We start from the raw sequence: 13,724 nt of genomic DNA on the forward strand, positions 1-13,724 counted from the left end.
GTTACTCCCAGAGCAGCTTCCTGGCTTCAGTGTTCAGTCACTGTTGGATTTAGTTGAGGAAACAAAATCACGTGGTCAGATTTTCATACATTTCTTGGTTTGGGATGAAATAGTCCATTAACAACAATCACATTCAAATGTTTTCTGGTAAAAAACCTTGAAGACAAACTTCTCCCATGTGTGCAGACCAGAACTTTTCAAAGTCAGACACAGAAGTGAAAGTTCCTTCATGTGATGTCCACATGTTCTCACTCAGCGTCACCTCTTCCTCTCAGTTTCATAAAGACAGGTGCACTCAAATGTATTTTGCATGAATTTGATGCATCACTGCTCCTCAGAGTTAAAGTCACACAGAGTCTGAACGTAAGATGAGCCTGAGGTGGTGGTGGGGGGGAGGCATTGATCATAAACTTTATTACTTCATTATCATTAACATGGATGCACAGGTCTGCACTTTTATAATTTTGATGATAAAATATTTGTTAACATTTTGGTTACTTCTGAACATTAAGAGACAACAAGTTATAAAACTTTGTCATGAATTTAAATTTCGAAGTTTATGTCAAAGAAGTTTGACATAATTTGAAGGCTGTTAAATAAACAGGATGCTTCAAAAGAGTTTTTAAAATAGTTTTTTGTACATCTACTCAATCTGTAATTCAAGGGGAATGAAATAAACAAATTTGCATCAATGAAAGTGACACAATTTGAATCCAGATGCTGACGAACCTCAATTGTGCTTCTTCATATTTAGTGTAAATCCAAACAGCAACGCTCCTGAGTTTGTGTCCCACGTCACCTTCAGTCCGCTCAGAGCAGAGGAATCATTTCCATAGAGAGGAGGCTTTGCATCGTCAGCTGATCCTCCACTGAACTGAGAAGCTTTATAGTCCTGTGACTCCAACTCTGCAGGACTCAGACCCGTCAGTCGACCACAACCACCATGACTCTCATCACCCTCCTCATCTGGACGCTGGCCTGCTGCAGCTTCACAGGTTCAGTCACTCAGCAACATTTCAGACGTGATGCGCTGCCTGTTCTCTCTCTTCACCTCCGCTGATTAATGTATGATTTGTGTTTGTGTGCAGGATGCAGCGGCCAGGTGACTGTGACTCAGCCTCCAGTCGTGACATTTACTCCAGGATCCACTGTCACACTGACCTGTAAAACCAACCCGCTGTTTATAGCAATAATTTTTTGTTCTGGTACCAGCAGAAACCTGGACAGGCTCCCAAGCTTCTTATAAAGTATGCAACAGCTCTTAATTCAGGAACTCCCTCTCGATTCAGTGGCAGTGGCTCTGGTTCTAGCTTCACCTTAACCATCAGCGGTGTTCAGGCTGAAGATGTTGGAGATTATTACTGTCAGAGTTATCATAGCGGTCCAGTGTTCACACAGTGATTTAGAGCCGTACAAAAACCTCCCTCAGTTTAACTGAAGTGAAACTGGTCTGCTGCAGCTGCACAGAAAATAACTGGTCCAGTAAACACAACACAAGTCTTGAAGCAGAGCGACAATGAAGCTAAACACAACTGAAACAAACTCCCAGTTTTAAATGTTCAAAAATCTCCAAACAAAGCCCCATGAAACCAACTTTGTCAAATGTATGTTTTTTCCTTTATTTAATAGACTTTATACATCACTATCCTGTATGTGGATGCACCGGTCTGCACTTTATCATTTTGATGAAATAATTTTTGTTTGAAGATTGTAGTGATGTGGTTCATGTGTTTCTTTGTAGGGGGGTGTTTGGGTCAATGTAGGCTCCCCAGGTCCCTTTTGCCTGAGGCCCCTAAAGTCCCTTGAAACACCCCTGGAGTCCCACAAATGAGTTTTCATGGTGATTCTCTGGTGGAGCAGTGAACGCTGCGTTGACCGGCCGAGTTGCACGTGTTGTAAACGGAGCTGTATCGTAAAAAACCTGCCTCAACTAGTTGCTCTACAGAATGAGTTCTAATAGAAAACTACAATAAACACAGAGAATATATACGATGTATTATAAAACACATTGAGCTCATACAACCAGCACATCCTGCAAGTTTAAAACCAGAATAATCAGAAAATTGTGGTTATTTATCAATTTCATTTTGTGACTAAATGCTGCCAGATATTTATTTATCGACTTTGATTGTCATTTACATTCTGTTACACTACATCAAATAGTTAATTGATGATTATTATAATCACACATTCAAAAGTGTATTACCATTAAGCACTCACACATCAGAACATGGATGGAACAGAATATCTAATTAACTCTGATGCTAAATGTGTAATTTCCCTTTAATTTCTGACGTAAAGTTTTTAAGTCTGTCACTATACTAATATTAATTATGAGGAAAGTCCTACAAACTACTAATGTGATACGTTTGTGATAATAATTTTTGTCATAATTTTTTTCAATGTTCAACTCAAAAGTCAGAAACTTGATTTTCATGCAGATCCACACAATAGAAATTACTGTCTAAGTAGAAGTAAAACACAGATTTACATTAATATCTTTTGCCGCAGAAAAAATAACACAGAAGCAGATGTTGGTGATGATATATTTTATTTTAGTACAATAAAAATAGAAATTTGAAGAACAAATGACATGAGAAGATGAAATATTTATTCTTGTTTCAAAAGTAGCACAATACAGCATTGGACTGTCATAATGAGTTGAAGAAAAGACATGAAGACATGCAGAGCTGCAGTAGAACACATGTAAATCAAACGGACCCACAGTAGAGCACAATGACTCCATCCGGTCGTCTCTCTACTCTGAGCAGAGGTCAGGGTCCAGGGTTTGAGTGACAGGGCTCTGTCCGTCCAGACTGGCCTCACAGCTCACTGAGCACGCCTTCCTCCACTTCTCTACTGGGAGGCTCAAGGTGCTGCTCCAGCTGTAGTGGCCGCCCCCCCCCAGGACCCCCGGGCTGTGAGACACCCCTGAGGAACTGCTGCTGCCCCCCACCTTCCAGCCCAGGCTCCAGGCTGAGGGGAAGCCCCCGCTGGCCATACACACCAGAGTGACACTGCCCTGCTGCAGCTCTTCACTGGAGGGGGGGAGGAGGGTCAGGGTGGGCCGCACCACACCCACTGGAGGAGAGAGAGGGGAGAAAAGACAAAGGGATGAGGATGAAGGAAAATGACCTACAGGTGATTTCTTGTCTGTTATCAAATGAAACAGAAGAACTTCTACTGTTGAACATCATTCACTCAGTGTCAGACCATCAGCCGCAGGGTTCAAGTGTCAATGTGGCTGAGAAGGTTCACTGATAATGATTATTGATGATTATTGAGGACGTCTTCACGTCTGTTTCTCAACGTGTGACAGTGAAGAACTCGTCCCTGAGATGATTTTCTTCTGTTTAAACTCACAGAGCTGAAACACTGGTGTGAAAACAGTTCAAACCTTTGTCGTCTGTTTCTTTCACTTCCTTTTCACCACATGAAGCGTGAACACAAAGCTGAGCTGCATCTACTGATAAAATCTTGTTTGTGTTCAACATCAGATTTTTGTGCCAAAATATGTTTGATCAATTCAAACTAAACATTTTTAAACAGTTTATGATTTAGTTTGAAGCCTGAGCAAATTCTATTTTAAAACGTTTTAAACATGTAAATAAAAATCATCATTGTACATGAAAATAGATGAACAATTTGTTTTTTGTACGTTTCTATGAATGTATTAATCTACATAAATCGATTACAAGCAATAAATATTGATCTGAATTTCTTTTTCTCAGGATATGAGATTAACTTAGATTGAAAAAAATTCAACACAATATCAGCCAGTCAATCTCTGAACTTGATCAAATTCTTGTTCATATTTCATAAAAGTTATAAATGCACAAAGTAAAAATCTCTGGTACTTACCGTTACTGACGAGTTTGGTTCCTCCACCGAAAGTGTACCACAGTGATACAGACTCATTAGGTGCTCGTACAAAAACCTCCTGCACCGTGAACAACAGTCTGTCCACTGAAGAGTCACTTGTTTCTGGTTTAACTACACAATTTACACTAAATATTTATATTGAGCTAATGTGGCTTGAAATTTCATCGAGATTTAATAATTAAAAATAAAAAATTATAATTAAAAAAGTTAAAATTTTTGTTACTTTTGAACATTGAGAGACAAAAAGTTGATTTAACTTTGTCATGAATTAATATTTCGAAAAAAATAGTCTGAGTTCATTTGAAAGCTGTAAAACAAACAGGATGCTTCAAAAGAATTAACACAAAATGTTTTTAAAATTCTATTGTTCGTCTACTCACTCTGTAATTCAATGGGAATGAAATACACATATTTGCATCAATGAAAGTGACACAATTTGAATCCAGATGATGACTACCCTCAAATCTGCTTCTTCATATTTAGTGTAAATCCAAACAGCAACGCTCCTGAGTTTGTGTCCCACGTCACCTTCAGTCCGCTCAGAGCAGAGGAATCATTTCCATAGAGAGGAGGCTTTGCATCGTCAGCTGATCCTCCACTGAACTGAGAAGCTTTATAGTCCTGTGACTCCAACTCTGCAGGACTCAGACCCGTCAGTCCACCACAACCACCATGACTCTCATCACCCTCCTCATCTGGACGCTGGCCTGCTGCAGCTTCACAGGTTCAGTCACTCAGCAACATTTCAGACGTGATGCGCTGCCTGTTCTCTCTCTTCACCTCCGCTGATTAATGTATGATTTGTGTTTGTGTGCAGGATGCAGCGGCCAGGTGACTGTGACTCAGCCTCCAGTCGTGACATTTACTCCAGGATCCACTGTCACACTGACCTGTAAAACCAACCCCAGTGTTTATAATGATGGTTCCGATGATATTCTGTCCTGGTACAAGCAGCAACCTGGACAGGCTCCACAGCTCCTAATATACTGGGTGAACAGGATACAATCAGGAACTCCCTCTCGATTCAGTGGCAGTGGCTCTGGTTCTAGCTTCACCTTAACCATCAATGGTGTTCAGGCTGAAGATGCTGGAAATTATTACTGTTTCGGTTATCATGGCAGTGGAGTGTCCACACAGTGATTTAGAGCCGTACAAAAACCTCCCTCAGTTTGATTGAAGTGAAACTGGTCTGCTGCAGCTGCACAGAGAATAACTGGTCCAGTGAACACAACACAAGCTTCAAGCAGAGCAACAATGAAGCTAAACACAACTGAAACAAACTCACAGTTTAAAATGTTCAGAAATCTCCAAACAAAGCCCTATGAAACCAACTTTGTCAAACTTAGATTTTTGTTTGAAGACTAGAACGCCTAAATGTGAAAGATGAGCCTGAGGGGGAGGGGGGTTGGGGATATAAACTTTATTACTTCACTATCATTTATGTGGATGCACAGGTCTGCACTATTTAATTTTGACTATAATATTAGTTTGAAGATTGTAGTAATGTGGTTCATGTGTTTCTTTGTAGGGGGGTGTTTGGGTCAATGTAGGCTCCTGGTCCCTTTTGCCCGAGGCCCCTAAAGTCCCTTGAAACACCCCTGGAGTCCCAAAAATGAGATTTCATGGTGAACGCTGCGTTGACCGCTTATAGTGATATAAAGCTGTTTATTGATAAATATAAACAAATATAAACATTGTACACACACACACACACACACACACACACACACACACACACACACACACACACACACACACACACACACACAAAAGGAGAGGCGTGGACTAGTGGCAGAACCTTGGACTATGTGCAGAAAAGGTCTCTTGTTCGACTCCACGGAGAAACAACTAAAAGACGAACCTGGATTGACCCGTCCAAAAATCCAAGAGGATTCTCCCTACCCTGTCTAGTGTCCCTGAGCAAGGCACCTTACTCCTGCAACATCTGCTCCCCTTGCGCCGTACATGTCTGCTCACTGCTCTGTGTGTCCTCCTGTGTTCACCAGATGGGTTAAAAGCAGAGGTTAAATTTCCCTCCTTGCATGAGTGTGCCTGTGTTTGGGACTAATAAATGTATCTTAATCTTAATATACTGTATTTAAATCTACAGTGCCTTGCATAAGTATTCACCCCCCTTGGACTTTTTCCCATTATGTACTGTTACTAACTTGAATTCAGATAGACTTAAATAAACTTTTTCCCGTTTGATCAACAAAACATGCATAGTACTTTGGAGGTGCAAAATAAATTTTATTGTGACACAAACAATAATGAGAACAAAAAAGTTGACATCTGTTGGGTGCATAAGTATTCAACCCCCTGTGTCAATACTTGGTAGAACCCCCTTTCGCTGCAATTACAGCTGCAAGTCTTTTGGGGTATGTCTCTACCAGCTTTGCACATCTAGAGATGGAAAGGTTTGTCCATTCTTCTTGGCAAAAAAGATGAAGCTCAGTCAGATTGGATGGAGACCATCTGTGAACCGCAATCTTCAAGTCTTGCCATAGATTCTCTATTGGATTGAGGTCTGGGCTTTGACTGGGCCATTTTAAGACATTAACATTCTTTAATCCAAACCATTCCTTTGTAGCTCTGGCTGTATGTTTAGGGTCATTGTCCTGCTGGAAGATGAACCTCCGCCCCAGTCTCAAGTCTTTTGCAGACTGCATCAGATTTTCTTCAAGGATTTCCCTGTATTTGGCTCCATCCATCTTTCCCTCTATTCTGACCAGTTTCCCTGTACCTGCTGAAGAGAAGCATCCCCACAGCATGATGCTACCACCACCATGTTTCACTGTTGGGATGGTGTGCTCAGGGTGATGGGCAGTGTTGGGTTTTCGCCACACATAGCGTTTTGCATTGAGGCCAAAAAGTTCAATTTTGGTCTCATCTGACCAGAGCACCTTCTTCCACATGTTTGCTGTGTCTCCCACATGGCTTCTGGCAAACTCCAAACGGGATTTTTTATGGATCCCTTTCAACAATGGCTTTCTTCTTGCCACTCTTCCATAAAGGCCAGATTTGTGGAGTAGACGACTAATAGTTGTCCTGTGGACAGATTCTCCCACCTCAGCTGTGGGTCTCTGCAACTCCTCCAGAGTAACCATGGGCCTCCTGGTTGCTTCTCTGATTAATTTTCTCCTTGTCCGACTCTTCAGTTTGGGTGGACGGCCTCCTCTTGGTAGGTTTGCGGTTGTGCCATATTCTTTCCATTTTCTTATGATGGATTTTATGGTGCTCAGAGAGATGTTCAAAGCTCTGGATATTTTTTTATAACCTAACCCTGCTTCATATTTCTCCACAACTTTATCCCTGACCTGTTTGGTGAGCTCCTTGGTCTTCATGATGCTCTTTGTTCAGTAATGATCTCCAACAAACTCTGAGTCCGTCACAGAACAGGTGTATTTATACTGAGATTAAATTGCAGACAGGTGGACCCTATTTACTAATTATGTGACTTGCAAATGTGACTTGTGAATGCAATTGGTCGCACCAGATCTTTGTTAGGGGTTTCACAGTAAAGGGGGTGAATACATATGCACTCAACACTTTTCAGATTTTTATTTGTAAATAATTGTGAAATCCATGTAATATTTCCCCCCACTTCCACATGATGCACTATTTTGTGTTGGTCCATTACATAAACTCACGATGAAATAAATTTTAATCTGTGGTTATACCATGACAAAATGTAGAAAAGTCCAAAGGGGGTGAATACTTATGCAAGGCACTGTATATAGACCTTATATATCCTTATATATTAATCAGACTGTCTATACCTTCATATAGACAGTCTATCTAACTAAGGTCTCTTTAGGCCTCATGATACATTTTGCAGCTCTTTTTATTTACATAGTTTTATCTTTATTAGCAGATGCAGTCTGCTCAGTTTAATTGAATTGAATTGACTTAAATTAATTTTTTTGTACAAAGTATTCAAATGAGCCTGATACTCGTAAACTTCACTGTCACATTTAGTCTGATTGATACTCAGAGTATTTTCTTAGAGGGTGAGAATACTTAAATAAAACAGAGGCCTGGGGTCACTGAGGTCAGATGACTCGTACTTACTTCTTTCCCTAATATCAGAGCTGCATGAAGTGACTGATGTACATGGTGATGAAAAGGTGGAACAAAAACAGAAACTTGACAGACATCTCTGTGTTAGCCCCCACCCAGACTGCTATGAACCTGGGTGTGACACTCGACAGTCAACTCTCCCTTACGGCCAACATTACTGCAACAACACGTTCCTGTAGATCAGGGATGCCAGGGTGAAATTGGACAGGGGGCCAGATTTTTGTCAAGCGAGACCTCGGGGGCCGAATTACACTTTCGGACTGACACAACACATGGATAGGTAGGCTATTTGAAATTATTCATGTTGATTATTCACATCAATAAGAAATTGCATTGGCACCAAAATCGCCTCACAATGAGGCCTACAATTACATAGCCTAAAGCAGGAGACAGTTCCACTCTAAAAAGTAATATTTTCCTACATCCATGCAAGTAGCCAACATTTATAAATTAGAAAAGGCACAAAATCGACTAGGTGCCACAAAAACACATTTCCACAAGTGTTAACTGTTATTTACTCATATTTTATTTATTGAAGGCTTGCACATGAAAACACATCAATGCAAAATTAGGCATAGTAAAAGAAAGCCAGGCCAAGTAGGCCTAAACGAGTCACAGAAAGTAAGCGCCAGAATAAAGTAGTCCAACAATAGGCCATGTGATTGAATATCCAGTAGGAATTAGTAAAAAAAAAAATGTTCTTGAAAAAATAGCCAAATATGAGCTATCTAAAAATATTAAATTGGCTCAACAACAGATGAGGCACATTAACTTTGCCAGTCATCACCAGTCAACCCCAATCCATATTTCCACACACCCATATGCCTATATGGCACTAGCCTGGCTATCAGTCAACCCCAACCACTTTTATTCCCTCCGACCCATATCACACTGGATTATGATAAATGGGGAGACCAACCTTCTTCAGCTACTTGTTGAAGCCAGACATCTTTTATCTTTCACCAGCTTGTCCATATCGGGGACAGTTTCTGGGCAGTGGCTATTTTCATAACATCCTTCAGATGTCAGTGTGTCGTCTCTTCACTCCTAACATCAACACTCGTCTTCTCCCTCCACTTCCTCATTCACCCCTGAGCCACCAACAAACTAGCCAATGAGAGCCTGTCATTCCACACAACCCTGGGCCGCCACCCTGGCATCCCTGCTGTAGATTCATGCTGCACAACATCAGGAGAACACGTCCCCTTCTCACTCAGAAGGTGGCGCAGGTTCTGGTCATCTCACATCTAGACTATTGCAACTCCCTCGTGGCAGGTCTACCTGCTAGTGCCATCCAACCTCTGCAGCTCATCCAGTCTCCATCCAGGACATGGTCAAACGTGACACCCCAGCCCGTTCACTCCGCTCTGCATCTGCCAATCGCCTTGTTGCTCCCTCACTGCTAAACACTCAACAACATTGTTGAGGTTGCAGTCTATCTTGGACAATGAGCACCACCCACTTCACAAAACTCTCATAGGTCAGAGGAGCGTTTTCAGTGGCAGACTCCTGTCATTGTCATGCTCATCGGAAAGGCTGAGGAGGTCCTTTGTCCCCAGAGCCATTCGGCTTCATAACGCCACACAGAGGGAGAGTGCGGGGGAGAGATCTTCCCGGCATGAGATGACCATATTCGTGGAACCTATTGCACTTCTGTCCGTCCTGGGAGAGGGATCCCTCACATGTGGCTCTCTCTGAGGTTTCTATGTATTTTTACCTGTTAAAGGTTTTTTTGTAGTTTTTCCTTACTCTTGTTGAGGGTTAAGGACAGAGGGTGCCACGCCCTGTTATAGCCCATGAGAAGAATTGTAACTTGAGAATATGGGCTATATAGGTAAAATTTGATTGATTGATTGATTGATTGATTGATTGATTGATTGATATTCCTGTATATATATATATATATATATTTCTGCTGTTTTTATAACATAAATACAGTTTATATTTTGTTGTACTATCCACTCCAGCACAAAATCACTTTAATACTGGACACTGACACAATCACATCATTGCATTCCATACCTGTATCTGTATATATGCTCTCCGTATGTGATATATGTGATGTATGTGATTTATGCATATATGTCAGTGATGTGTTAAGTGTACAAGCTACTGGATGATCGGAATTTCCCTCGGGATTAATAAGGTATCCATCTATCTATCTATCTATCTACATCACAACTGTTTGCTGTCCTGGCCCCTAAATGGTGAAATGAGCTCCCCATTGACATTAGGACAAAAAGTCTACACATACTCCGCCGCAAACTAAAAACACATCTCTTCAGACTATACCTTGAATAGAAGTTTAAACCAAAACATTAGTAGAACTTAAATGGCACTTAGTTATAGCACTTTGTAGTTTGACTTTCTTGAAGAAATTCTACTTTCTTGATTCTTGTTGTTCTTGGTTTGTACCCTCATGGTTGAATGCACTTATTGTAAGTCCCTTTGGATAAAAGCATCAGCTAAATGAAATATAATATAAAACAAAATCAGCCTCACAACATGATGGAGTTATTGATGATGGTGAACTGCCAGCAGAGGGCAGTGTGCATCTACTCATAGACATGAAGGGATATTCCTGAGGGAGAGAGTTACTCCCAGAGCAGCTTCCTGGCTTCAGTGTTCAGTCACAGTTGGATTTAGTTGAGGAGACAAAATCACTTGGTTAGATTTTGATACATTTCTTGGTTTCATATGAAATAGTCCATTAACAACAATCACATTCAAATGTTTTCTGGTAAAAAGCCTCGAAGACAAACTTCTCCCATGTGTGCAGACCAGAACTTTTCAAAGTCAGACACAGAAGTGAAAGTTCCTTCATGTGATGTCCACATGTTCTCACTCAGCGTCACCTCCTCCTCTCAGTTTCATAAAGACAGGTGCACTCAAATGTATTTTGCATGAATTTACTGCATCGCTGCTCCTCAGAGTTAAAGTCACACAGTCTGAACGTAAGATGAGCCTGAGGTGGTGTGTGTGTGTGGGGGGTTTTATAAATTTGATGATAAAATATTTGTAAACATTTTTGTTAATTCTGAACATTGAGAGAAAACAAGTTGATGAATTAATATAAAAAAAATAAGTTTTACATCATTTGAAAGCTGTAAAACAAACAGGATGCTTCAAAAGAATTAAAAACAAAAAGTTCTTAAAAAATTATTTTGTACTTCTACTCACTATGTAATTCAAGGGGAATGAAATACACATATTTGCATCAATGAAAGTGACACAACTTGAATCCAGATGCTGACGACCCTCAATTGTGCTTCTTAATATTTAGTGTAAATCCAAACAGCAACGCTCCTGAGTTTGTGTCCCACGTCACCTTCAGTCCGCTCAGAGCAGAGGAATCATTTCCATAGAGAGGAGGCTTTGCATCGTCAGCTGATCCTCCACTGAACTGAGAAGCTTTATAGTCCTGTGACTCCAACTCTGCAGGACTCAGACCCGTCAGTCGACCACAACCACCATGACTCTCATCACCCTCCTCATCTGGACGCTGGCCTGCTGCAGCTTCACAGGTTCAGTCACTCAGCAACATTTCAGACGTGATGCGCTGCCTGTTCTCTCTCTTCACCTCCGCTGATTAATGTATGATTTGTGTTTGTGTGCAGGATGCAGCGGCCAGATGACTGTGACTCAGCCTCCAGTCGTGACATTTACTCCAGAATCCACTGTCACACTGACCTGTAACACCAACCCCAGTGTTTATAGCACAAGTGCTGGTGATCGTATGTCCTGGTACCAGCAGAAACCTGGACAGGTTCCCAAGCTTCTTATATACTTAGCATCAACTCTTAATACAGGAACTCCCTCTCGATTCAGTGGCAGTGGCTCTGGTTCTAGCTTCACTTTAACCATCAGCGGTGTTAAGGCTGAAGATGTTGGAGACTATTACTGTCAGAGTTATCATAGCGGTGGAGTGTTCACACAGTGATTTAGAGCCGTACAAAAACCTCCCTCTGTTGGACTGAAGTGAAACTGGTCTGCTGCAGCTGCACAGAGAATAACTGGTCCAGTGAACACAACACAAGTCTTCATGCAGAGCGACAATGAGGCTAAACACAACTGAAACATACTCGCAGTTTTAAATGTTCAGAAATCTCCAAACAAAGCCCCATGAAACCAACTTTGTCAAATTTATATTTTCTACTTTATTTATTTGAAAAACAGTCCAATTATCAATTAAGAATAATACAATTTGTAATTATAATTTATAATCGACGGGGCACAACCATGGTGACAGGGACCAACAATCAAACGTAAAGATCAGTCTCATTCAGATCTAGTTCAATTAGAAATCTAAATATTTACTATCAAAGATTATATAATGAACAGTGAAGGTTATGGAGATCTTGACAGTGTAGCAGTTGGCAAAATTCAACATTAATGAAACAACATTGTTGAAAGAAAAACATTTATTATGAATATAATAAAGTATAAAAACACAAAGTACCAACAAATGTACTAACTAAACAAAGATGTGTATGTGAGTGTGTGTGTGCCTATGTAGATCAGGGTGCTCTCAAAATGGTGGCTTGCCAAAAGAGTGACAACCTCCTGTGGACTTCTTAGATGGTCGCTGCCCCCCTAAAGATAGCTGCCCCCCCCCCCCCCCTTTTGTTAACGGCCCCCCCTTCCTTCAGAAGTTGTTTAGGGGAGAGCGGGGTAATGTGGGACATCGGGTGATGTGAAACACCCCCTATATCTAGGCAACGGAACACATTTGTGGTCATGTGACTATTATGTTTTCAAGCCCCTCCCTTTCCACCCTTGCCATAAAGGAGAAGTTGGTGTAGGTGCTGTGGAAAGTATGTTTTTTCAGAAAAATTTGTTTTTTGCATGTAAAAGTAAAATTTCTTGCTTGGAACTTAGTCAACTGCTGTGTCAAAACAAACTGATTCAGGTAGAAAAACTTATATCATAAATGTTGATGAACTTCCAACATATAAAACCATGTGATTGATGCTAGCTGAAGATTAGCCTGATCTGATAAAAGATGTTGTTTTTCTAAAATTGTGGCTTCGGGGTAAAGTGGGACGAATGCTGTGGGGTAAAGTGGGACAGTGTCTCACTTTACCCCACCATGAAGCACAAGTTAAGTTTAGTCTTAAATATATTTTAGTGTTATATTACATTATATATGTTTTATTTTTAATGTGATAATCATTGTAGAAAAGCCATCATGCCAAGAAACTATAGCAGGAAGACAACCTGGGGCCAAACACCCCTCGCAGAGATGGAGAGTGCAGCCGCTGAGGTCATGCAAGGAATGAAGTCCTTAAGAAAAGCTGGAAGGGATAGAAATATTGATAAGACAACCCTCAAAAGATTCATAAAGTAAAGACAAAGGGAAAGTAAAATCAGTAGCCTGGGGTGCAGTAGCTGAGGTAAAGAGAATATTCACAGATGAGATGGAGGAGGAGCTTGCCAAACACTTGAAACAACTAGCTGACCAGTTCCATGGCCTTGCTCCAGTTAAGTGCCGTGAACTGGGATTTGACTATGCAGAGAAAAACAATATCCCTGTCCCTGCCAATTGGACAGAGAAACAATGTGCCGGTAAGCTAGGATGTGCAAGAGATCACATGAATCATAATAATCATAAATGTGCTTAATTGACCAATCCCCATGATTCTGTTACTAGTCTGATATTAGTGGTTGTCAATCTAGCTTTCGGGATTTTAACTATTACAACATGTGTTGTTATGGTAGTTTTAAAGTGGAAAAAGTAAGTGGACCACTTTACCCCGTAGCTG

General features: G+C 40.9%; 4 gene segments (V, D, J or C); 3 read left to right on the forward strand and 1 right to left on the reverse strand.

Annotated features, from left to right (window-relative positions):
- Nucleotides 1–742: 742 nt before the first annotated feature.
- LOC128451271 (probable non-functional immunoglobulin kappa variable 6D-41) lies at nucleotides 743–3,101 on the forward strand. The segment is given in 2 exon segments: nucleotides 743–995; nucleotides 1,089–3,101. Coding segments are annotated over 2 exon segments (365 nt in total).
- Nucleotides 2,535–4,147, reverse strand: LOC128451033 (immunoglobulin lambda constant 1-like). The segment is given in 3 exon segments: nucleotides 2,535–3,081; nucleotides 3,862–4,007; nucleotides 4,140–4,147. Coding segments are annotated over 3 exon segments (477 nt in total).
- A 203-nt stretch (nucleotides 4,148–4,350) lies between these two features.
- LOC128451252 (Ig kappa chain V region 2717-like) lies at nucleotides 4,351–5,037 on the forward strand. The segment is given in 2 exon segments: nucleotides 4,351–4,606; nucleotides 4,700–5,037. Coding segments are annotated over 2 exon segments (375 nt in total).
- Nucleotides 5,038–11,231: 6,194 nt separating this feature from the next.
- On the forward strand, nucleotides 11,232–12,337 carry LOC128451259 (Ig kappa chain V region K16-167-like). The segment is given in 2 exon segments: nucleotides 11,232–11,486; nucleotides 11,580–12,337. Coding segments are annotated over 2 exon segments (375 nt in total).
- Nucleotides 12,338–13,724: the final 1,387 nt, after the last annotated feature.

The sequence above is a fragment of the Pleuronectes platessa genome, chromosome 11 (assembly GCF_947347685.1).
Source record: "Pleuronectes platessa chromosome 11, fPlePla1.1, whole genome shotgun sequence".
NCBI classification, from domain to species: domain Eukaryota; kingdom Metazoa; phylum Chordata; class Actinopteri; order Pleuronectiformes; family Pleuronectidae; genus Pleuronectes; species Pleuronectes platessa.